At 35.8% G+C, this 26,710-nt stretch overlaps 1 protein-coding gene across 3 annotated transcripts in view; it reads right to left on the bottom strand.

The window, feature by feature from the left end:
* The window catches only part of NTRK2 (neurotrophic receptor tyrosine kinase 2), a 101,728-nt gene that overhangs the window by 30,312 nt on the left and 44,706 nt on the right, over positions 1 to 26,710 (bottom strand). For 2 of the 3 annotated variants that reach the window (XM_053467011.1, XM_053467021.1), the window contains one exon: positions 3,383 to 3,571. In XM_053467011.1, coding sequence (XP_053322986.1) covers positions 3,383 to 3,571 — 189 coding nt within the window. Of the gene's footprint in view, positions 1 to 3,382; positions 3,572 to 18,683; positions 19,096 to 26,710 lie in introns of those variants that run through there. The other variant, XM_053467030.1, reaches the window with a different exon arrangement.

Below are 26,710 nucleotides of genomic sequence, written 5' to 3'. Positions count from 1 at the left end.
ATATAAGCCATCTGTTATTCTCCATTTCTTTTTGTACTATGTTTAAAATCTCATCTTGAATGCTCCAGTATTCCACTGTCATTTTAAGATCTATCTATGGGTCAGTTAGAATGCTCGAAAATGTTGTGAAAATGTAGAATTTAAGTTGCTTTAGTCAATGTAAATAACATTGATAACATGTAGCTAGTTCCTGCACCATGATGAAGCACCACGGAAATCATGTGTAGTTTTTTGGTTTCCTTTTGCTCTCTTTTCAGTTTCTGACACTCCAGCTGGATGCATGTCAGTAATAAGAATATTGTCACCCTTGGAAGCAGATGGCATGTTTTAGCATGGTAGCTTATGGCATCACACCTGATATCTCACTTGTAGTTCTTGTATTTTGATCCAGTGTGATGACACGTACATGATGTCACTCTGTAGAGAGCTAGACTTTCTTCCGGTAATTTATGAGCACATGTTGAGACTTTTTCATAATCCTAAAGATGCTCGTGACATCGGAAAAATGAAATTAGCTGAATGTCTAGCCATCATGTGCAATTATAATCAACAAATATATTCTGAAAATGAATTGCATTGACAATTCAGTGAAAGATGTGAATGCCAAGATTTAAATTCAGCAAACATCTATTTTTTTAAATAAATATTTCCATATTGAAGCAAACGTTATGCATGTGTCTTAATTTGCCTTGAACTCATCCTAGATTGTTATGGATACCTCGAGAACTGGGATTACAGCCATTGACCAGACCTTTCTTGTTCAGTAATTGGGATGTATTTCACATCCATTGTTTTAGGATTACCATTACTTATATTTAAGATGTATAATGTTTACGTTTTAGCAATGTCATCCAAAAAGCAAAGATGTTTCTGAATATAATCTGTACTTTTATACTCATTTATTCTGTGCAGTCCTCTTGTACAATGATAATATGTCTGCCAGTAAATGTAATAAACATAAGAGGTCCACAGTAGAAGAATAATAATTCTCTAAAGATTATTTTTGAGGAGGGTGGTACTAGTAACATTAATATATGTATTTTATTTCACAGTCCACTCCTTATTTTTTTCCATCGTCTCTGCTTCTAAAGAAACCGCCTCAATATTCTGTACCTCTTTATGTTTTTCTCATATCTCACTACCATACAAGAGTTTGCCTCTGAGTCCCAGGGGTATTGCCCTATCTCAGGGTATCTGGGCGAAGGGGCAGATTTGCATGGTTCCATAGTCTGAAGCTGACTCCTTACTGTACAACACTGCTGTAATCATCAATGAGGTTGCCAATTGGGACTTCTGCTTCAAGTATGATATGGTTAATATCCCTGCTTGAATGCAGGTGACTTAATTAAGTGCATATTTAAATAATGACAAGTTAAGTTTCCAAGAAGACCAGCATCCCAGCCATTAGGTTAACACATCTGGCAAGTCACTACATAGAATTTTCAAGAGGGCTATCAAAGAGTTAATATTTCAAGAGCTTCAGGGTCATTATTCTTTTAAAAAGTTCTAGCCATGAAAGCATTTAAGTTTGGCTGATGATCAATAAAACTGATGTCTGGTTGAATTGCTTAATTTACCTAGCTTTGCGTACAATGATGGTAAATTATTCCTGAAATGTGTATTTTATTGGTTCAGATACTAATAGCATGATTTATGCCAACTGGTCAACTTTAAATTGCTGTACAAAGTAATCACAGTAAATTGAAAAGGTTACATCATTCATCAAAAAAGGCACAGGAACATCCACATTTAAACAAAAATGGGTTTGATGGGGTTTCTGGAACACAATGCTTTCCATGTTTTACAAATGGACAATTGTGGAGACAGTTCTTTATACTAAAGGCAATACATTCTTAGGAAGGCTATAATAAAAAAAAAACAATCAACCATAAATAGTAGTATTTCTGAGCCACTGAGGGATTATTAAATAAACTTCAAAGTAGGTATGCAAAATGCTTCCCCTAATTTTAGGGCACAGTTGGATTCAAAGCATGAATATAAGTGTTCTACAGCCTTAAAAGTCACAATAATGTGTAAGTAAGCTTCAGAGGTTCCTTCTTTAATGAATGAATGGATTAACTAATTAATTACATACATTGTAATCTATAGGTTACGCTTAACATAAGAAGTTTCAGTTAAGCCCTAGCCCACATCTAACAAGTACCCTTCTTTGGCCATTATTAGACACAGAACAGGTACATTCCGTGCAATTATATAAAATACATAATTAGTTAACGCAAATCACTTTGTGATGGCAGTTGTATTAAAGTTACAGAATAATTTTTAACACATCTAATTTTATGTGTCCTTTGTAAGAATTAGAAATGCCTTGTAGCGTGTTAGGTTATTCTAATTATTAAAACATGGTTTCAATTGGTAATTTAACACTATATTTGTTGTTTAATATATTTTATGGTTCCATTCATGGTTCTACTTTAATATTAGGGTCTTTTGTTCAGGTGCAATACATTATACATCATTTTCTATGGCACGTAAGCCAAATGCCCAGCGCAAATGTCTAATAAATAATACTTATTAGTTGTAACCAGGTCTTGGATATCTCTCTCTAATGGAAACCATTGATTGACTGTTACAAATAGAGGTCTGTCATCTAAAATGTACAAATGGTCAAATCATTAAACTATTGAAATATATTACATTGTCACTGCATCTGTCTCCTAATAGTTGGAGGTCCCTGGAGCAGTAAATCTGTCCTCGCTGTACTTTATGCACAAATAAATTTACTTTGGGCATGTATTGGGACACCTTAAAAGGTTTTATACTATGGAAGAAAACTTTAATAATAATTTAGCCTTATGTTGCCAAAACCCATTAACCCTGTCTCTATAGTTTTATTAACAAAATCAATCTTACACCTGACTAATGTGTTTCCGGTTTACGGGTATCACCAAGATCAAAGCATATAAAATGATCTATGTGCCATTTTTGCTACTGAAATATTACTAATAAGTCATGAGTCAAAATATAACCGCATAAAAGCAACACTCACAAATCACACCAGGGTACAATTTTATATATAAATAAATACAATGAAAATCTAAATTAGTTTAACCGTAGACAAAAACTTATACTTAACAAAAACGTGTTTCTAAAAAGCAGTTGTGGTGCCAAATTTTAAGTATTTAAACCCATTACATTTTCCTATCATCAACAATTTTCTATTAGCATTCAATGATCATGTTGTAAAAAAATAATGTACCACCTTTGAGTAAATCTGTGATAAACATACAATTTATCTTGCAGGGCATAAAATGGTGAAATGATTATATATACAAATGTTTATATATACAAATTAATCTTTTTTTATTAATTATTAAGGAAGATGAAGAACGAAGCAAGGCAAATACTGCCAAATACTTACAGGTATCTGGTTTAAGGTGGCTGTTGGTTATTCCAAAATACTGAGGGTTTTCAATAACAGGGATTTTTGTCATGCCAATAATTACTGCATCAGGTCCACCTTCTGAAGAAGACGGTGTGTTACTTCCATTAGATATATGATGGAGAGGGCTGGCTGAGTCATCATCATTGCTAATCACTGAAGAAGGTCCTGGAAATTATAAAAACATTTGAAGAACATTCAATTTGCCCTCATCTTTGACAGTTTTTTCCCCTTGAATTATAACAGGTGATGCCTCAGTGAGGTCTTCAGACACAATCTCTAAACACAGTTCATGTCCTTATTGTACGTATTACATCAATGGGTAAGAGAAAGGATCAGTGCACTCAATTAAAACCAAGGACCAAAATTAGGTTTTTTATACAGATCCCTTAAAAAAGTAAAACACATGTAATGCTTTAGAATGCTTTTACATAAGGAACATTTAGAATTATTCGTATTTCCAAATACTTGATTTTTTGTGTCTCAAAAGTGAACCCATGATTACAGCTATTAAAATATACCAAAATGGGGGGGGGTATTTATAAAACACTACATATACACCATATATATATATATATATATGCATTTTTAACTACATAATATGTACTTATCTCTTTGAAGTAAAGACTGTGATTGAAATATGATTGAAATATGATTTCAAAATAACAGCTGAACTGACAGTTAGTTTTCATTCTTTAATAGGAGCCCCTGCTGCCAATATGTATAAATATTAGCCCCTGCTGCCAATATATATTAATATCAGCCACTGCTGCAAATATATTTTAATATTTGACCCATGCTGCCAATATATATAAATATAAGACCCTGCTGCCAATATATATTATATTGAAAAATTTGGACCCAAGGAAAGCATTTCCTTGGGCCCCGCTCCAAGCCCCCTAGCATGCAATCCCTCCTACCACTACCACACCAAAAAAACAAAATATTTGCCACACTGACTGTAGATTAAGGGAAAACTGTGAGAGTCTGCACAGTCTTCCCTCCTTCTCACCCTACCATGACATTGATAGGTCCTCTCACCTGTAATTATGTCATCCCCAGAGTCCCCTTGTCCCCTCATTCACTAAGCCATATCTCTCTTTTACTTACTTCCTGTAGTTCAGGTATTCAGGTATAGATCAAATAAACAACACATTTAAACAGCACTGCAGATATATATGAACTGAATAAGACATAAAAACTTTACATTAATTATGTATTTGCAGGTATACATAATTAATGTATGGAAACATAGCAGATATAGACCAACAGAATAACACAAAAACCCGTCTTTTGAGATCATTTGGAATTCACATAAAAACTCAGCATTAAAGGTATTGATAAAGCCCCCTAAATCACAGGCATAGATCACAGGTTGCACACCTCAAAGGCCAGTCCTGGCATTTACACTGCCCACATACAACCTGACCACCACCCAAATTACACACGTAGGACGTGCCATCTTTGTCCCCAAACAGCCCAGCGTACGACATCTTTGTCCCCAAACAGCCTGCCCTGTATCATATTTGTCCCATAAACATGCTACATGTGCCATCTTTGTCCCATAAAACCCTGCCTGTGCCAGCATCCACACATGAATTCATACTCTCACTCATTCACACGATTCATCCACACATTAATTCATTTGTTCTCCCACTTATTAACACAATGCATCCACACATTAATTAATTAATTCTCTCACTCATTGGGACTCTTTATTTCAATATTTTTACTACCCTCCTTTCTCTATATCTACCCCTCCCCCTTTTCTCACTATCTACCCCCTCTCCCCCCTCTTCTCACTATGTGCCCCCCTTTTTCTCACTATCTACCCCTTCCCCCCCTTTTCTCACTATCTACCACCTCTCTCCCCTTTTCTCACTATCTCCCCCATTTTCTCACCATCTACCCCCTCTCCCCTTTCTCACTATCTACCCCCTTTCACCCCCTTCTCACGATCTATCCTCTGCCCCCTTTGTAGTTCACTTACCTTGTAGAAGTCCTGCGGTGGGAGTGGGAGACCTCTGTCACTGAAGACAGAGGCCTCGCGGAGGAGAGTGAGGAGCCCCCCCCGCCGATGCCACTGCAGCACAGAACCATAACCTTAACCTCATTGAACACCTTTAAGATTAATTAAGAAATGCTGATTGTGAGCCAGACCTTTTACAATATAAGTGCCTGGCCTTAAAAAATGCTATCTTGGCTGAATGGACACAAATTCGCAGAGACACATTCCAAAATCTTATGTAAATAATTCCTAGAATAGTAGAGGCTGTTATAGCCTCAAAGTGTGGGGCAACTCCATATTAATGCCCATGGTTTTGGAATAGGACATCCAGCAAACTGATAGGTGTGATAGTAGGCTGTCCTCATGTTTTTGGTCAAATAATATATATATATCTATGATTTTAATTTGCTTTTAGATAAAAATTAGGTATGTGAGTGGGTACATGGCTTACGGCTACAAGGACAGGACAAACTTGGCATTTTGTTGTTCACATCTACTTTTAGTCTACGTTGGCAGCTGTCAAATATTGATCACAACACAATTATCTTTTGTTTGTGCAATGTTATACCCTAAAATGTATCTATATATTATAATACATTAGTGGCAAACAGTTCTTTTTCGGGTCTGCATGTTTGCCAGCCATTTTTACATTTGTAATTATTGCAAATATGTTTGGTGAGGCCCAGCACTTGGGTCATACATCCCTAAGAGTAAAAATCACTTCCTGACGTTATAAAATGTATTTAAAGCCCTTTCTCTTAAAAATTGTAAGTGCTCTCAAAGGTTCTATTTCTGTTTAATGGGTTGTATCCAAATAAACAATGTCAAGTATTATACTCAGAGACACATTTCTCTTTTAGACATTACCTCTCTAAAGTAATTATTATTTTCTTGACATGACCATTAAGGATAGTTTGTTTTGCTGTAAAATGAACTCCCAAAATAGTGTCTGGAGGTATTTTACTATAAGGACTGCAGAGCCTGTATATATTGAAGTGCAGCCTTTACCAGTCAGACTTATATTTAACTTTTAGGTATACAATGTATGTATCACTACATATTTACATATACACCAATAAACACTATACAAACGTATTGGGACACCTAAACATAATACCATCAGGGACATTGATGACATCACATTCTAAATACATAGACATTAATATGTAGTTGGTCTCCTCTTTGCAGCTATAATAGCAAATTCCATAAAGACATGGTTGGATGACTTTGGTGTGGAAGAACTTGACCGGCCTGCACAGAGCTCTGACCTCAACCCCATCAAAAACCTTTGGGATGAACTGTGACAGAGATTGTGAGCCAGACCTTCTTGTCCAACATCAGTGCCAGACCTCACAAATGCTCTACTGGATGAATGGGTTGTATCAGTGACAGGGAAGTCTTAGCAACTAAGGGGGTGCGGCTTCTCTGAAGAAGTGGGTTTTGAGATTTTTCTTAAATGCTGGGAGGGAGGGTGAAAGCTGAAGTTTCGGTGGAAGTAGGTTCCAGAGATATGGGGCCTGGGTGAAATCTTGTAGACGGGAAAAGAAATGTATGGAGGAGCAGTGTTTTGGAGGGCCTTGTTAAGCCTAGCATTTAGGACAGACTGCATAGGAGAGAGTTTCATAAGCTTTTAGGCCCTCAGAGGTCTCCTCTTCCAGAAGTAAAAGATGTCCCCTATATTTTAGTAGTTAGAAAAACACTTTGCGTTACTATGGAAACACATTGCCGCCTACCTAGATACTATGCAGCCAGTAAACACATCAGCTTTCAACAAACCTCTAGATAAATGTGACAAATCATGACACACAGCTAAACGCTTGTTTATTTGACAAATGAGCTGCTTTACATGAAATCTAAATCCCATTCCCTTAATGCACTGACTAAATCATATTACAGCCACAAACTTGTTGTGGAGCACAACATGCAGGAATCGCAAATGCAAAAACAATAACCTGAACTGAAAAAAAAGATGCCACAACATGCCCTCATGAGTCATTTAGGCAGAACATGAGTCACTGCTAAATGTTGCAAATAGAGATTTAGCTCTCTTTTATCCTGATTAAACGGGTCACCTAATCGCTTGTTACGATGATCTGAGTAACTATTGTTTGACACCTTTCAAGTGCTGCCACAAGGGATCCACCATGATGTCTAATGCCAGGGGTGCTTGCACTGTATGGTCTACTACAATATAACACATTGATTTGCTCACCAACAGTAAATGCATGACTAAAAGAGAATTCTAATTAAATCTGCTACCAAATCATATGTCATATGGACTATTTCTCATGATGGTGCTACCATGTATGGAGATTAAACCTTCAGCTGCACCTAAAAAGGTGTTAGGTGACTTAGTTTAGATGTTTATCTTTTTCATCACTCATACCTGTGAAAATGTGCCTAGTGGCATTTTCTGGACTAGGGTAGTAGATCTGGGGGTAGTAGCCCCTCTGGCACAAGATTGGGGACTGATTGCCCTAATGGGCATGTTGGGGAGATCAGAAATTCTCTTGTTACAGGGCAATTTACACTAAATAGGCCTATGTATAGCCAATGCAGCCTCCATAGCATGAGGTATCTGAGTGACAGGTCCTTAAGTAGTAGGGAACCAGGATGTGACATCATATACGAGCACTCAGCAGAGAAGATGGTGCTGCAGAAATAAGTTACAGGGTGTCTGGTAAGCTAATTCAGGTCCAGGGCAAACCACAGCCTAAATGCACCACTGATATGGTACCTCCTATATATTTATACATATGTATGTGTCATTTATATTTATATAAATAATATATATTTATATTTACATGTTTACATGTTTCAAAAATGATATGCAACCTTCCAAAACATTTCATCATATACACTAACACATAGACATAGGAGAATGTTTAAAGCATCTACAAAAAATACGTTTCTGGAATTATGCTTACAATTCCGAAAAAAACAAACAAATGTTGAAAACAAATGTTAACCAAAGGGAATTCCTTGCATGATTTAGGTACTTGTGTATTGACGGTACTGTGGTTGTAAAATTTGAGAGATACTTTAATAAATAACTTGGTAAGAGGTCAGTATAATACATGATTGACATAGCATCAGGAAGTACATATCAAAACTAAAAGGCTGCTAGATCACCATTTATAGAGTCTATTTGGAGATACTGGTATGTTCAAAAAGATGTGAACATTTTGTGCATAACTGGCATAATTTATTCTCAAGACGTTTTTGGTAACACGTTCCTAATCGGAGTCTCCCAGGATTGTCGAAAGGTCATAATTATGATGTATGTGACTTTTCTGTAAAGTAAGTTAATCGAAAATGTGACAAATTGTGAACAAGTGACAAGGTTCAGAAAGTTGAAGCAGTTGGAAAATGCTAACTAAAGTTAGTTTTCTTTCACGGAAAACTAAGCCCTCAAACACTGATGTTTAGTATGATTGAAGATTGAAGGTACTGTTGATGGATGATGTCACTTGTAGTCCAACAGCTGGGTGACAGAGCACAGCTAACCTATTTTTCAAATATAAAAAAACAACGCTGTGCTGGCATGTGTGCTTAGAGTATTCTCAGGAAATAGCTGTATATACATTGTGTAAGCACATCCATCTTGTGTTTTGTGTACTCACAACATGGGATTGTCTCAGATCAATCACAGAATGGAATTTGCATCCTACTTAAGTTAACTCTGTCAACACTAAGTAAGTAGAAGCACTCACAGGTAAATGAAAGATAAGATACATAAAACAGTTTCTGCCAAACCAGATATCTGATATATATGTTTCTGACTTTAATCTTAAATCAAAGTAAGGCAGCTGTGAATGGAAGATTAAGTATATAGGAAAGGTTGGATTAAGAAAAAAAAACAGGACTGTGAGTAGAATTTGAATCAATTCTGAGTAATTATTGTATCGATAAAAAATAAGAATGCTTGTGTTGCTCATTAACATTCATAACATCTACAATTGTTTGTGTTCCTGCAATAAAAAATATACCTGACCAAGAAACGGGGTTCGCATAAGATGATGTCTTGGGCCTGAGTTATCAATGCTGCCCTGTTCTGTCATGTTGTATGACATCACTGATGATGTATGTACACTTAGGAACAATGCTTGTTTAATGAGAATCATGTCTTTCTATTGTTACTCTAACAAAAGTAACCCTAAAAAGTAACAGTGTCTTTGACCTTTATGTAGGTTGCTTAATTTAACCTTTAGTTCTTTTTGACCTTTACGTCATACCCTATATTTCCATTACTTTGCATGTTTGCCTTCATTTCATTCCCCTTCTCAATTACATAATCTTCATCTTGTATGGCCATTTATATACCAAATTAATAACCAAAATATGCAGCTTTTACATGTTTCTTCATGTACCAATCTATTGCTTATAGCACCTTCAGACACTATCTGCCTGTCTAATCACTATTTTTAATCTCTTCATACTTTATTCAGTCTGTTCTGGGAGATCACACTGCGAAATCAGCTGTAACCACTATATATATATATATATATATATATATATATATATATATATATACATAGATAGATAGATACACTCACTGGCCACTTTATTAGGTACACCTTACTTGGACCCCCTTTTGCCTTCAGAACTGCCTCCATTCTTCGTGGCACACTTTTTATAAGGCGCAGGAAACATTCCTCAGAGATTCTGGTCTACAGTTGCTGTACATTCATGACGGAAATCTCCCGTTCCACTACATCCCGAAGGTGCTCTATTGGATTGAGATCTCGTGATTTTGGAGGCCATTGGAGTGCAGTGAACTCATTGTTATCTTCATGAAACCAGTTTGAGATGACGTGGGCTTTATGATATAGTGCATTATCTTGCTGGAAGTAGGCATCAGAAGATGTGGTCATTAAGGGATGGGCATGGTCAACAACAATACTCAGGTAGGCTGTCGCGTTTAAACGATGTTTAATTGGTTCTAAGGGGCCCAAAGTGTGCCAAGAAAATTCCCCCCTCACCATTACACCACCACCACCAGCCTGAACCGTTGATACAAGGCAGGATGGATCCATGCTTTTACGTTGTTTACGCCAAAGTCTGACCCTGCCATCTGAATGTCGCAGCTGGAACCGAGACTTCTTCCAGTCTTCCATTGTCCAATTTTGGTGAGCCTGTGCAAATTGTAGCCTCAGTTTCCTGTTCTTAGCTGACAGGAGTGGCACCCGGTGTGGTCTTCTGCTGCTGTAGCCCATTTGTTTGAAGGTTCGACGTGTTGTGCGTTCAGAGATGGTATTCTGCATACCTTGGTTGTAAGGAGTGGTTATTTGAGTTACTGTTGCCTTTCTGTCATCTTGAACCAGTCTGCCCATTCTCCTCTGACATCAATAAGGTATTTTCGTCCACACAACTGCCACTCACTGTATATTTTCTCTTTTTTGGACCATTCTCTGTAAACCCTAGAAATGGTTGTGCGTGAAAATCCCAGTAGGTAATCAGTTTCTGAAATACTCACACCACCCCGTCTCGGAACCAACAACAATGCCACGTTAAAAGTCCCTTAAATCCCCTTTCTTCCCCATTCTGATGCTCGGTTTGAACTTCAGCAAGTTGTCTTGATTAGCTATTTGTGTTAACGAGCAATTGAACAGGTGTACCTAATAAAGTGGCCAGTGAGTGTAGTGTTTATGTACAGATGTATAAATCTTTTTCATCCATTATTGTCACACCTTCAGATGATGCAACAAGGTCCTTTTGCAAAGAGTTTTAATAAATGTCTTGTGTTTTACAACCTATCACACCTTTTAAATTTACCCTCAAATTTATTTCTCAGGCCTTCATTCCCAAACACAGCTGTGTTTACTGTTACACCCTTTTGTTGATAAAACCATTTAATTGACTATTGAAGCCTAACTCCTTCACGTCTACATTTCCCTTTATATTTTTATATGTGCTTTTCTTTGCCTGTCAATCTACCGAACAATGACTTCATATATATATATATATATATATATATATATATATATATATATATATATATATATATATATATACTGTATATTGCCTATATCATTTATATTTCACAAAAATAGACACTTATGAAAAAAAAAAGTTCACAGATTATTTTCAGTTCATGTACAAATTGAAGTGTCACTCCACTTTTATCAAGTGGACTGAAACATCTATCTGTACATGAAGTACAAATAAATTGTGAACATTTATTGAGAACTGTTTGGAGGTTGAGTGCACAATTATTGGAAGAGTATATATATCTGCTTGATATAATGCATGTATACATGTGTGATATATAATTAGATTTGTTTGTTCATTAATGAAATCAGAACAATTGGTACTGCATACTTGGAATTCATCAAACATTTCTTTATTCTGGTCATTAGGTGGCGGTGAAAGTTTAATAACAGGGCAACTGGAAGTGTGCTTTCAAATCCCTGTATCACTTGTTAACTGGTTATAATTTATGGGGTAATAAAAGAGCATATACACCAGCATGTGTGTTCCATTGTGAGCTATGGAATCCTCCTTACCCAAGGCTTATTCTCTATTAGAAGCATTTGTCCATCCAGTGGTAATGTGGGTGGATATTGTAAAGCATTGTTTATCTGACTATATAGTCTGTATATAAAAATGTCTACAAAAAGGTTTGTTTGCTACATACCCTATTACAAATGGGACTTCTTGGAAACACTGTGTGGAAACAATTTTATCTTAATACAACTAGTGTTTATATCCACCTAGACAAGCATGATAACCCAAAAAAATCTGATTTTATCCATTTTAAATAAGAAACATCACTATACCATAGTTTGGCGAGCCAATGCTGGCTTGAGCCGAACATATTTTCTGGCTTGTGAAGAGAGAAATATCAGCCTGGGCTTAACCCCTTCTTCTTGCTAGGGTTTTGATCCTTGCCAACATCTGCATGGCTTTCAACTTTCCTCTTGTTTCCTTCTGTATCCTTTGTGTCCATACTTGCTTGTTCACAGCTCACTGAGCCAGGCATCGGGGTCTCACTGGGTCCGGTGTGGCTTGTACCCAACAATGGCCAGCATGCCAACCCCTACTCCTTTTTAATATATGACTTCAAAAAACACAGCCTGATCTCACATACTACTGTCTCATGGAAAACAACCTTACTCATGCAAAGCACTCCTACAGAAACCTGACTTCATATTTGATGAAAGTGTAATATCCCCTCACAGATCCTGCAGTTATGTGAATTTAAGGCATACCCACATTGTTTGACAGCTTCCTATTAGTTGTTTGATGTCTCTTCACGCGTTCTGGAGCTCACATGTGATCTATTTACCACATGAGAGTCATGTGTTTAAGATTGGGGAGAATTACCATTAGATGTGGTTAACTGTCTGCCCCATCAAGTTCCATCCATGTATAAAAGATCACTCTTGAATACTAGTCTGCGCTGGACTCAAAAGGTGTAAAGTTTCACTTTTGTAATGTCAGAAAGTAAGCAGAACACCATACACACAACGTGTTATTACGACACTATAACAGTATTCTCAGTGCCTTCACATCATGAGCACAGTTTGATTCCATGAAAACACAAGTACTGTTACCAGGAGGGGGGGGGGACAAAAGTTACCTTCTGAGCTTTTCTAATTTGTGGAATCAAAGTTACCTCTGCCAATTTTACTTTGTACAATTGCATTTTCACACATGGTTGCAGACGGCACCTAGAATGAGAATGTTCCCAGTGTCCATGTTCTTCTTTAATTCGTACAAGCAAAACAGTACTGTGTATTGTATTTAGCGAAATACTATATCTCTTCTGACTTGAATTCATTTATATTCACTCTGTGACTGCTTTAATAAAAATAATTAAAACATGTACAAAGTACTAATGTGTAAAGATACCACTGTATGTTCACATCCCAAAACAGGATTGTAGAAGCTAATTAGAACTAAGTATAGACTCCAAGGGCCGTTTCTCTCCAATTGGTTGAACTTGATTTTTATTTGGGACAATATAACCTATAGTCCATATTAATATGTATCGAAATGTATTGCATTAGATGACTATTGTGGCATATTATGTTCAAAATAATTGTCTATGGATCTTTATATATGGTATGTGCCGATAATTAATATCCTTGCCAATGAAAATATCTTTCCGTAAATTCTGAATTTGTACAAGGGTGCTTTCATCTTTCCAACAATTAAATTCTTAGTAAAACAAAGTAACATTTGAATAAATGTTTTAAAGTTAATACTAACCATCTTTTCTGGCGGTTATAAAAGTAACATTTGAAGTCAATGGATTCTGCAAACAATTAAATAAACGCTAGATTAAAAGCTATAACGTCCATGCGTCCAAAGCATGTTAGAGACATGGCATGAATATTACAAAGCCTTGCTTTGTAGGTAAAGAAATTACAGTCACTCTTCACAAATGTGCTATATCATGCCTTGCCAAAAAAGTAATTACTGTCTACCTCACACACTGACAATGTAGCTTCTACACTTTATTAATTGCAAATCTTTTGGATCTCTGCCTCCTTCTGGATACGTTGTTACGGCACTTGCGGTGGCTCACTAAGTGCATAGTCTGTGTTTAAAGATTAGTGATGAATTATGTTAAAACCTCTTTTTCGTGTAGGTTAACTCAGCGAAACGCTCTTAAAGACATAAGCTTCAGTCATTTATTTAAGGATATCCACTACATGTAAGTCCAGATTTTAGGTCAACTAATTAGAGGACTGTCTGTCATTTTATAATCCTTGCCTAATGGAGAATGCACATAATGGACCCAAGAAAGAAACTGATCCCTGTTGAAACATGGTATAGTGAGTGAAAGGTGACCCCTGGGCTAAAGGTGAATAGGTTACATTGGCCTCTTTATGTTAAGGACAAAGAGTATTGTCTTCTTCTCAGTAATGTGTCAGTCCCGTAAGTGTGAAACCCGCTTCTTTTATGACATCATACAAGAGACACAAATTGCACACTAAGACAATTATACACAACCATAAGATGCAAGACGGATCATTTTGGAGACTGTGGTTTCCGACTCCTAAAAGCCATTTAGTGGCATTACAGCCTAGGCACAATTTACCTTCAAAACTGGAAAAAAAAAAAAAACTTCTTAAATTCATGACACATTTTAAAAGTAAATAGCAATGTGTGTGTTTTTTTTTTAATCAATTTGAAGTATGAAAAAAGGATGATGCAATTAAGGAATACACCAATGTCAACACAGTGATTAGAAATTATTGTAAATTATATATTAATGTTTTTTTTAATACAAACTTGAATGATGAACTCACACCCAAGTGTGTAGGTAAGCTAAGAAAAAGGTTACTTCAATATACACAACGGTATTCAATAGTTTGTGGTCATTTAAGAATGCCTTTGTTTTTTATAGAAAAGCAAATTTCATCTATTAAAATAACATGAAACACAGCGTATATATTGTTAATATTGTAAATGACTATTGTAGTTGGAAATGGCAGATGTTTTATGGAATATCTTCACAGAGGCCCTTTATCAGCAACCGTCACTTCTGTGTTCCAATGGCACGTTTTGTCGCTAATCCAAGCTTAAGTCCAAAAGACTAATTGATCATTAGAAAATCCTTTAACAACTATGTTAACAAGGAGATTTCCTTGTTTTGAACCCAAACTTTTGAACGGTAGTGTACATGCTAGGGATGTTGCAAGTTGGGGCCAACTAATTTAGGGTTTTTAAATCATAATAATATATTGTTTTGCAAAGATTTTGTCATTATTTACATAAAACACAGATTTTACTGCGGAATGTGACTTTTTTTTCTCCTGCTGTTGCAATGATGCTCCCTTTGCTAGCCAAATTCCACCTGTGAATAAGGCAGTTCTGGTTCCACAAGAACTCTTGAGATTTGTATTAGCTCTATTTACATCAGAGATCAGAGTATCTACCGACTGAGTAAATGGAGGAGGTAGTAAGGGGTGATATTTGCTACGTATCTTAATAATTTCACAGATATAGTTTCTTTGAGATTCTACACAGTAATCACTTGACTTAGGTCAGTGATCTCCAAACCATTCCTTGAGGGTCGTAATCCTACCACAGTTTTAGCTTTATTCTACCTGTAATTAACTTTGTGTATCACCAAGCAATGGCGTAATTATTACTCTGAAATACTAGTATCTCTTCTGCCCTCAAGGTCTGAATGTGGACAACCCAGATTTGGGCAATTTTGTATAAAGGCACTGGTGTTTTTTGTTTTTGAATAATCTTTCTCACTGTAGGATGTTGGACTTTTATTTTTTTGGAAGTGGCCTTATAACCCATCTGAGATGTGTTTTCTTAGATGGGTTATAAGGCCACACCGCCAACTTTGGTGGTGTGTTAACACACACCTGAATGGTCCAGATCAGCAAAAAGCTAAAACTCAGAGAGGGTCACACTTGCTGATGATCAATTAATCAAGGGCATTTGATTAGCAGCACCTGCCTGTTATTGAGCATCTTAATTTCTTCTCCCCAAAGAGATTCCTAGTTGACAGGGGTTTATTAGTGAGGAGGAGGCACTACTATGACATATATGATCATAACTGGTAGACAAGAAGTACACAAAGTTAGGTACATAAAAACTAAGGTTATGTATTTGGAAAGTCAAATCACACACATGAAATTCAGGTTTTTCATGGGAAGCATATGCAAAAAATTATCTTGGTGGAGAGAAGGGAGAGAGATGTGATAGAAACATTTAGGTAAATAAAAGGGTCCAACAAAGTGTAATTTAGAAGGGGAATTGGTAGGACAAGAGGTCATAGCCTAAAACTAGAGGCTAGTAGATACATTGAACAACCTTCCAGCAGAATTAATAAAACTTAGTACAGTGGGGGAATTTAAACATGCCTGGAATAGGCTATCTTGAATATAGGAAAAGGTCCAGGTTCATATAAGGTTTTAAGTTTTTACAGTAGGTAAAAGTGGGCAGATGAGATGGGCTAAATGATTCTTATGTGCCATCAAAGTCTACAATTCAATTAATCATATCCTTTAAAAAAGAGGTAACTTGTTTACATGCTTAATGTGGTATATGTTTTTACAACAGTAAGGGTACTTAAGAAGTACTAAATTAAACTAGCTGACATATTCATGAACTTCCAAAATTGTTAGTTTTCCCAACAAAAGTATGAACAGTTCTAATGATGAAATTAAAACACGGTGGCATGTTCTTCCAGAACAAAAATGTCTCTATGGTCAAGAAAGACTTCTCCTATTCTAAGGCAAAACTGCAAAAGACATGCTATCAATATTTTTTGTTTTCATTTGGGCTCTTGCCATGTTACCAAACCTGGAACAATGTAATTCAATAGATTTGTGTTACTTTTTTCTCACTCTAATTAACTATGCAACTATGTGACAAAAGATAATTTATTTGGGACAAAATGTGCTGTTTTCAGGAGACTCTAGAACATTGTGTTCCTTTACACTTGTTCCTGACAAACAGATGGACATAACTACCCTTTTGAAAGATCTAATCTCTAGCGTCTTTTGCTATAAGCTTGTGTTGGTGGGAAGAGACATTTTGCGTTCTAGGAGATTAGGTTTTTGCCCAGCGTTTAACTCCAAAATAATAATAATAAAAAAGCTGTAGTGAATAAATTTGAAATGTGGGCAACAAAACTACATTGTAACTTTATTTTCTTTTCAATATCATTGTTGGTTGGTCTTGCTAATTATACCAATATTTTGAATGGGGGATAGTGATAGCATATTGAAAAAACTTTTCCATCCTGATAATTTTGTATTCCAATTGAGGGATGTTCACTGTGGTTTATGACCCATCTGAAACCATCATAATATTTGTTGAGCTTGAAATGTAAATACACAAGAGCAAAAACAAAACCCAAGTTTTCAGCCCTTATAATTCATTATAGCTTAAAAAACACTTCCTTGACGGTCGTTATTAGCTCTTTGCTCCCATTTATTGCAGCCATATGTACATCAACATGTTTTTTGGTGGTAAATTAACCAATATGTTTATCTGTCAATGCCAGACAAATACATCAGTAGTAACCTCTTTACTGCGGGTCTGTGTCTCAAACGCACCATCCAAGGGAATTATAAAGAGTTATTGTTTGATTAAAATGTGTATCATACTTGGGAATCTTTCTGACACAGCTCGATTAAAACTGAGAAAAACACCAATTTGAGATCATTAATTGTTTTGTAAGGGAAAGCATACTTACTACAGGCATTTACATCCAAGAAGACTTAAGAAATGTTTAATGTGAACAATTTATTCTTGCGCAGGAAAAACCGCATGTCAAGCCTAAGGCAAAATAAACCCTAGAAATATTGGAAAGGATAGCCAGAGACTTATACCAAAACACACACATTTTTTATTTTATTTATAATAAAGTTATAGCAAATATGCCATTAGACAAGTTAGATTAGTGAAGGCAAGGTGATTGAACCAACCAACTTGATCGTTGGCACATTAACAAATGTCCAAATGTATGTGTATAGCTTCTAATCACTAGGTTAATAACTATAATATAATATTGTTATCTGTCTCTTTAGACTTTGGAAGATAATCTCTATACTTTGACGAAACAAGGATCTGAGTTTGTATGAAAAATGTTTTTACTGTAAGTTTACAGATATAATAATAAAGATGATGTTCAAAATCACAATCCACAGGTGAATGGCAACAGTCTCCTAGAATTATGTTATGAAAAATAAGGGTAAAATATATGATACAAACCTTGTATTAGGTGTGTGCGTGGAATTGGGTTGTTAGTCAGAGGGAAACTATCATTGAACATAACTGAAACCCTCTAACCCCCTGTATCCCTGAAGGCAGTAAAAATAGCGTTGTGTAGATTTTATTTTAACCAATGCGAAGTCCCACAACATTTTATGGTTTTCACTGGATTAAACGCCCAGATTTTTACTTTATCTTTTTATATATAATTATTTCTTCATTTTTAACAACATGCTACCAATTCTGCAGAACAGCATGCCACTGACCTTAATTAGAGGTGGAGATATGTATAGAGGGCTATTTATAAAGGGCAATTCTGATGCAAAGTTTTAAAGCGGTCTTTTCACCATAGTAATCTGTGTCTTTACTCTTGATTAGACCATTCCATTGATCTCTATGCAGTTTCGCATTAGACCTGCTCTTTATAAACTATACCCGTTTTCTGTTGTGGAGCTGGTAGCATTTCTTAAAGAGAGTAAACAGCATTGTACTAATTCACACAACACTACCAAAAACTTTGGGGGGAAATGATAGTTTTCCTCTAATGAACCTCAAATATACTAATTACACAAGATGAGATTTTGTAAGTACAATGTATATTTTATTAAAATACACCATAGTAATAAATAATAACCCTGAAAACACAATGGAATGAGAATCACCCCCATCCACAAAAACCCAATTATTAATAGTGTCATTATTATGTAGTATGTTAGACTACATTATGGTTATTTGGTCAGTTTAGTATTCATTCAAAGCACAACTAGGGGTTAGTCACAATGTATGTAACTTATGTACATTTACTGTACCAAATACTACCTCGGGTCATGAGAGGTATCAGAGGCAGAGGCTTTATTGTTCACAAATAATAGAAAATATTGTGATCCACTTCGGGGATGCACTAGTCATTAAGCAACTGCTCCAAGCAAAAGTCCCTCTCCTGCACATGCCACCTACCCATCCAGGGGCACTGAATGAAACAAAACAAAACCTAAAAGAAACACAAAATAACAGTTGAAAAAACATGAGTAAAACAAAGCAAACAAAATGAATATGTAAAAACAAAGCAGATAAGGAAGCGGAACAGAAAATGAGGGGGAAAAAAACATTTCATATCATGATAAGGAGAGAACCATAAACAAAACAAGGAATGTTGCAGTCACTCGTTGAGAATGAATGTGTTGATAAAGAATGAACATGTGCTACATACAAATATTTCTGTATGTCAAAACTAAATGGACTGTATTATTCCTGGGAAAAAGTCACTCTGAATTTATGGCCTTCAATAGCAGTGGAAAGCCTGTTATTCATCTATCACCAAATATATTATGGTATTCTTCATGCTTCCTTATACCTTACTGCCATGTAAATGCTTCTAGATTGCCTCCTTCCTGGAGCCAAACTGGTAAGAAAGGATATATACGCAACAAGCTCGGAACCCAATGATAACAACACTAAAATGTAAATAAAACAGATGTATTGTTCCATGAAATAAGAGTGATTTTGTATTACCTACAGCCAATGAGTCTTTGGTGACCATTGATTGTCTATGTTGTAATACCTATCTTCCCCTTGAAGACCATCCTACTACAGAACTTCCTGTTTATTTAGCATCACAAATATTACCCTGCAAATAAAAAGCAGGCCATGTATAAAGACTGTTTTTGTGCCAAGTGAAAAAAGTAATGCAATCACCGGAAAGTTTTTGCAGATTCTTCAACTTTGAAGCAGAAGCACCCTGTACGCGTAAATCCCAAAGTGCCATATTGCCATTGGGTATTTGAACGGCACAAACTACTCCTTAAGTAGTTCAATGAAAGACAGGTTTTAAAGAAGAAGATTTTTTTTGGGGGGGGTTTATGAATATGATTTTGGATCATATTTAAAAAATGCGCCTATTTATATAAAACACACAGAACTCAACTTTAATAAGTAAAACAGTATACTTATAGAATACTGGCATATGCTGATAATGAATTCCTTGGAATAAGTTTACCGATCTTCAGACATAACCCCATAGGGGATTTTCCAGGGAACCCCACCTGCATTGACTAAGAGACTGTTTTTCTGCTGTCAGTACGTCGTTAAGTAAATCCCTTAGTTACTTGTTACTATCAATCCGCCTGCTGCATTCCAGGCCCTTCAAATCGGGAAAAGGTTCATTTCACATAATCACTGTCAGTTTTTTAAAGTTTTTATTTATTTATTTATTTTACAGGGTAGCTGTAAGGCAAAGGGCTTATCCTTCATCGATTATATCAGTAAAGCCTAAACCCTCCATATGCAAATTGTCAGCAGAATCAATATCATACCCTTTATAGCACATAGAAAAACAATAATCAAAGACAGCAGTCATATTGGGCAAACAATACTTTGAGTACTTCAAATTCTCACTAACATCAAATGTTGATGTTAATGCAATGAACGATAAGGAAAGCTGTATGACCACACTGGATCTGAAGTATTACCATTTGGCAGAAAGGATTTCAATAAGCCTAATGTAATCTCGGTGCCTAACCCATAAGATTTTACAGAATGTTCAGTGTTTTTTATATAATTGACATTTCTCTTACTACCTAAGGCACTGTTGCACCTATGAATCTCAACGCTTAACCAAATGCATGTCGTACGTGAAAGATCTCAAGAGGGTGGATACAAAATTCCTTTACTCTTAAACAATCATTGTAGCTTATAATGATAAGCCAAGAAAAACAAAGTTGTCTTAACTAATCAAAGTGGATAGAAATTGCATTCCACATCATCTGTTTATGTTGCAAGTTCAGAATTGCCAAACAGTCTCAGAGGGGGCAAAAGATTTAAGGTATACTTAGGTATGCCATACTTGAAATAAATTAGAGGTATCATTAAACTCTCATAGACATAGCAATTAAAGACATCAACGCAGAACTCAACCTTATAGAGACAGCCTAGTGTCCTATACACCCCCAGCAAAGAACAGTGCATTATAAAGTACATCGTAAGTACTTTAATACACATTCTTTAACTGAGCAGCTTTAGGAGAAATCAAAGGGAGTGCTTTGTGCACATCCAAGAGGGCTTCTTGTTAGACCCCCTGGAAGCACTTGAGCTGGCTGGGGATGTGGTTGGCGGAATACATCTCCTTCAAGCCAAGGAGCTGAGGGTTGGGAAAGCATTCTGAGGAATCCCTCCATGCGCACTTATAGAGGAAGTATACAATCTCAGGGACACTCATCTATCATACGCATTAAAGTGTATAGGATGGCTGAATAGTCGCCTCAAACTAAAGAAAAACACTGGTGCATATGTGTGTTCAAGTGGCATACCAATACGCTTAAAATACATATACTGTGTGTATATATATATATATATATATATATATATATACATAGAACAAATAGTAGATATATGACCTAAACTAATAAATATTTTTGCACCTATTTTTTCTATGGATGTCTAATTACATGTTCAGTGTTCAATTGCTTTCACTGCCCCTTTATGTAGCAGGCCTGCACAATTACATACGAAGGATAATTTAGCTACTGATAAACAGTAAACACAAGTGGAGAAGAACTTTTTATCTTTATGGTTTGAGCCAATAAAGATATAACCTTTTTTGCTGAGTTCTGTTTGCTAATTATGAAATAGTGCCATCCTGTACCTGATCCCAGACAAAAATCTCAACGTATTGATTATTTAACAAACGTCATCTTTCTGTAAGATATACGAATTGATATAACAATTATATATAACAGCTTACACTCTTCTGGGAAGGCTTTCCACAGGATTTTGGAGTGTTTCTGTGGGAATTTTGTTCCCATTCATCCAGTAGAGCATTTGCACCGTCCAGGTTCACCCTTGTTCTGTCTGCCTTAATATTTTTGATGTATAATAATTTTTGCATCAAAAGGACTTGGAGATTGAAATATAGGCAATCGCTAAATACCCCATGCAGTTTTAATCTGATTGAATTCAACATCAAAACAGTACCTAAAGACTCAGAGATACAATAAAAGAGCACACAATGTTTCAAATTATTTCTGTACTAGAAAGTATATACAGTGCCTTTGAAAAAACAATGTTTATTGGCTGTGAATAACCCTGCTGGTGATAACAACCAAGATAAAACTGGCTATTATCTGTTCTGGTTACACTAGCGACATACTTGTAGTATGTGATTTTCCCTATTGAATTTCCTTATTAACTTGTGTAATAGTGAGGACTGAATGAGAGTTGTAGTTTTAACTCCCCAAACTAACTCTGCATTGGAGAGAAGCTCACTGGGATTGATCCTTCAAAATGTACAGGAAAAACAGGCGGGTGAAACTGCAACTCTCCTGTTAACGCCATCTTTATCATGCCTGGGAACTCTAAGATCAGGGTGAGGGACCAGAGTCGCACAGTCTAGAGATGACTCCATATTCTACAAGGATGATACACGAGCCTCCCAACTAGTGTTTTTTCTACCAGCATGTCATAGATCAAATCCATCCTTCAACGCAGGCGACTCAAAAAAGTTTGATTACGCCAAGTCAAATTTTCCATGAGGACCACTATATGATTACAAATTTGTCGAGACACTACATACAATTCTCATTAGGGGCTATTATAGGGTTAATATTTAAAGAGTCTCAGGACCAGCTCCCATGTATGCTAATAATGTCTTGTACATTTTCTTTTAGCTGTGTTACAACCATCACAGTTTTTCAGAGCGAGGATGCTTTAATTCATTCAATGTGATATTTTTAAGATATTACGATTTGTATAGTTAAAAGGCAACACCCATACTCAGTGCACTATAGAGTTTAATAAGACAAAGAAAGAAGGGGTGCCTTTCTATATATTTTTCTTAAAGGATTTATTTCAAAAGAGGATACGCCATATTCTCAAATTTATAATCTCCCATCTCTGCCTGATAAGGCTGCCGTGGTTATACCGTATGTAAAATCAATGCAACGAAATCTGTCTGCAATTTGTATTTAAACGATGCAGGTCATTCTCAGACATTTCCAGGAAAAAAAACTTAATCCTGTTTCTGGCAGGCAATTGCCCTTACTTTGATTTTGATTGTAAAGGTTTGTAACGCTACGTATAACACCAGGACAGAAAGAATGTTTTTTGCTCTGCCCTAAAGACTTATTAACCCCTGCATAATTCGCCTTCTGTACGTGCAATGCTTGCTAAGATAATTGACAAAAATGGAAAGAGAATTATTACAAAACTATCTTAGGTTTATTTTTGAAACAGTATCATCCAGCATGGTAACACTAAAATGGGGTGATTTTCACATCTGTTTTAGGAATGAAAGTAAAAAAAGTAGGCTATCCCTGATTTAATATAACTTTAAAAATATCTTTCTTACAGTAAATGTATTGACAGCAAATTTATTTATAAAGATAATATAGATACTTCCCTAGTGTATGTATATATATATATATATATATATATATATATATAAAATATATATATCGGTATATATATTAATAAAAGTTTATTTTAGTGTATTTCTAGTATATTCCTACTAAACAGACTACAAGCAAAAAAACATACTAGAGACTAGACAGCACAGTTATCAATGTAGAATGGAGATAACAACTTCACTTAAAGTGACATTTTAACATTTATACGCGCTGTCTCATTGAGGATTCAGTTATTTAGCCGTTTGGACCACTAATTAACCCAGTTCATAAAACTTGGAAGAGGTCAGGAAAAATGACTTATCTTTTGTTCCAAACACCCCGTAAAGTTATCTTGACGTATAATTAATCATATTTTACAGCCTAGCCTGTCACGTCAGCATTTTTGAAGATGAAAGAATTGCATTTAAGTTAAACAGAGCTGTCATATGAGACTCTAATGGCCTTAGCTGCGCCTGTGCTGGAGTAGCCACGCTCTAAACCCCTACCACAGCAGGAGCATTTCATTTCTTTCTACTCGACACAAAGCAGATCTCACCTTACATATACATGGTATGAAAGCGTAGCATATATTGTTTTTATAGCGTATAAAACAGATTTGTGAATGAGAGTTACTATCGGGTCCTCTGTCTCAGCGCGTGATGGCCATTAGATTTTACAGGGCCCTTTTTTCTACAGCTGCTTGAGCTGCGGCACTTGTACTCCTCTCTATTGATCAGTACATATCAAGGACATTTAAAAAAAGCTGCTGCTGAAGCCGAGGCCTTCTCTGAGGAGTCGGAGCTGCGGGCCTGTTTAGCACAATTCATAATGCAGAGGAAATAGGTGGCATAGTATAGAAGGATGTGCTGATCCAGTGTAATTGCTGCAGTACCCTACATTTCTGGAAGCCTTATTTAGCACGTTCCAATTTCAATTTAAAGGTACATGCAGACATGTTAGCTGATTAAATAGATGCTAATGAGAAGAATGCGAAAACTCTGATGAATATCTAGGAATCATTACTTTGCCCCCCAAAATAAATATGCATTAAAATGTTGTAATATAGAAATGCTATTCTTTTAATTCTATTTTGTATAAAGTAAAGATATTAATAGGTTTTTTAAGCAGCAAAAGTACAAACAGACAACATGTTCCAAGTAGCAGTAATGAAACACTTGCAATCACCAGGCTTCTTCGATCCAGATATAAAGTCCACCGAAAAAGAGGCAAGTGCTGAGCAAACCACTGGGTGGGATTCGAACCCCCTCCCCAGAAAGCACACAATCCATAAAGGTAAGCGGCACTCAGAATCCGCAAGCAACAAAGCATATAGATGCCAATGTCATAATATCAAGTATACAAAAGGACATAGAGTGGGATTAAACACCTAGCATAACCCGCGTCATTTTGTATACTTGCCTCAGGACAAATCTGTTAAATGTGCTCACATGGTCTTACCTAGTAATGTTATAAAATGAAGTCATTAGAGTTCTTAGAAATGTTAAGGGATATATATGACCACAGGTCTCCAAATGGCCAATGCTGGACTATAAGATACCCTTATTGTCCTTATTGATGTATATGATGTAGTTATGGTGTAATAACGTACTCATCTTTTATGTGTTGTGCAATAAACGTATTTGTAACCACTGTTTCTGGATGAAAAAAGAAAAAGTTCCAGTAACAACTATTGATTTTTATTATATTTTTCTTAACACATGGAAAATACGAATTGTGGGGGGTTTTAACATTATTTTTTTGTTTTCATGACTTTTCTATGACATTTGATGTTAATGCTATATTGCTTATTAGACTGGAATAATCTGTAAATCATTGAACAAACTGATTATCGTATCAGCCATACACAAATAAGTTAACAAGAAGCTATCAGTTACATTTATATGCAGAATGTACATGTGGCAGGGTCATGTAGTTCATTGTTGTATAGGGTATAAGGGCCATGGATTTTTTAAACAGGTTTTATTGATCTGATTTGTAGGCATGCATTCTGATTTTTAGAAATCCTTTTATTTCTCATTCTACAGTTACTAGCGCATGACTTGGTGGCCTCAGAACTCAGCAGGGTCAGGGTTCCCAATATCATGACAACACTAGGGAATAAGTGGCAATAAATATGGCAGATGGGTAGGAATAGGTATATTCCTATATTTCTCCTTTTATGTGTTTAAAGATACGTAGACCATGTATCTTCAATACTTTGCTGCTGTTAGAAATAAAAAATAAAATAGACAATACAAATATTACTATGTGAGTCACCTCTTCATTCATCTTCCGAGTCCTTGAGTATCTATGGCTAATCCTCCATTGACTTATGGGCACTTTAAAAAGTTAAGTCATCTACAAGGAACTAATATTTTAATGGCATGTTACTCTGAACATGGCTGTTATCCAGAAACTTTGTAATATATTATTAATATTATTTCTGAAAATGTACTATGTCTGCATTGTTGATGTCACACAGGGGTGTTCTGCTTATTTGTCTCCAGATAAAAGAGTAAACCGTTTAAAACATTGAATACCCAAGCACTACAACATGAACCAACAGTACAGAAAAGAGTTTGATTTTATGGCCATACCCAATTTATATTGTACAGTTTTGCGGGCATTTGTTGAACTTTAAATACTCTAATCCCCAAAGGATTAAATTATAATTATAGTGATCAAAACCATAACTGCATATGCTTTTTTTGTTGAATCAGTATCTTTTAAAGGATTTGCACATCACATTATGCCATTTTGACAGAATAATCTTGATGCATAATCTATATAAGCATTAAGTCAAATCAGACAATACTTAAGAAAATCAATTGTTAACATATTAAAATAAGATTTCATTTTAAACACATAGTTTGTTTCCTTTTAGCAACAACAGGGGGCTCTTGCTTGACTTAGTCTGGGTATATTGCATTATCTCTTCTACTGTGAATTCACTGTATAAGCAATCATGAAGAAGAATATCCATAACTCTTTTGTTATTGAATGGGGACCATATTTGCAGTGGTCTAGTGTAAAATCCATTGCAATTGCGTAATAACTCGCCATGGTCTAGCCTCCACTGCTCCAATTTACAAATTATGCCCAACAAGTTTTTATACTTGCAATTTTACATAAAAAGACAGAAAATATATACTCAGTAAGATGCTACTTAATACATAGACATGATATTCCAAGTATAATTGATCTGCTTGTGGTAAATTCAATATATAT

Source organism: Spea bombifrons, chromosome 1, assembly GCF_027358695.1.
Source record: "Spea bombifrons isolate aSpeBom1 chromosome 1, aSpeBom1.2.pri, whole genome shotgun sequence".
Lineage (NCBI taxonomy): Eukaryota > Metazoa > Chordata > Amphibia > Anura > Pelobatidae > Spea > Spea bombifrons.
The sequence above is the reverse complement of the archived record's forward strand: the minus strand, read 5'-3'. Positions and strand labels throughout refer to the sequence as shown.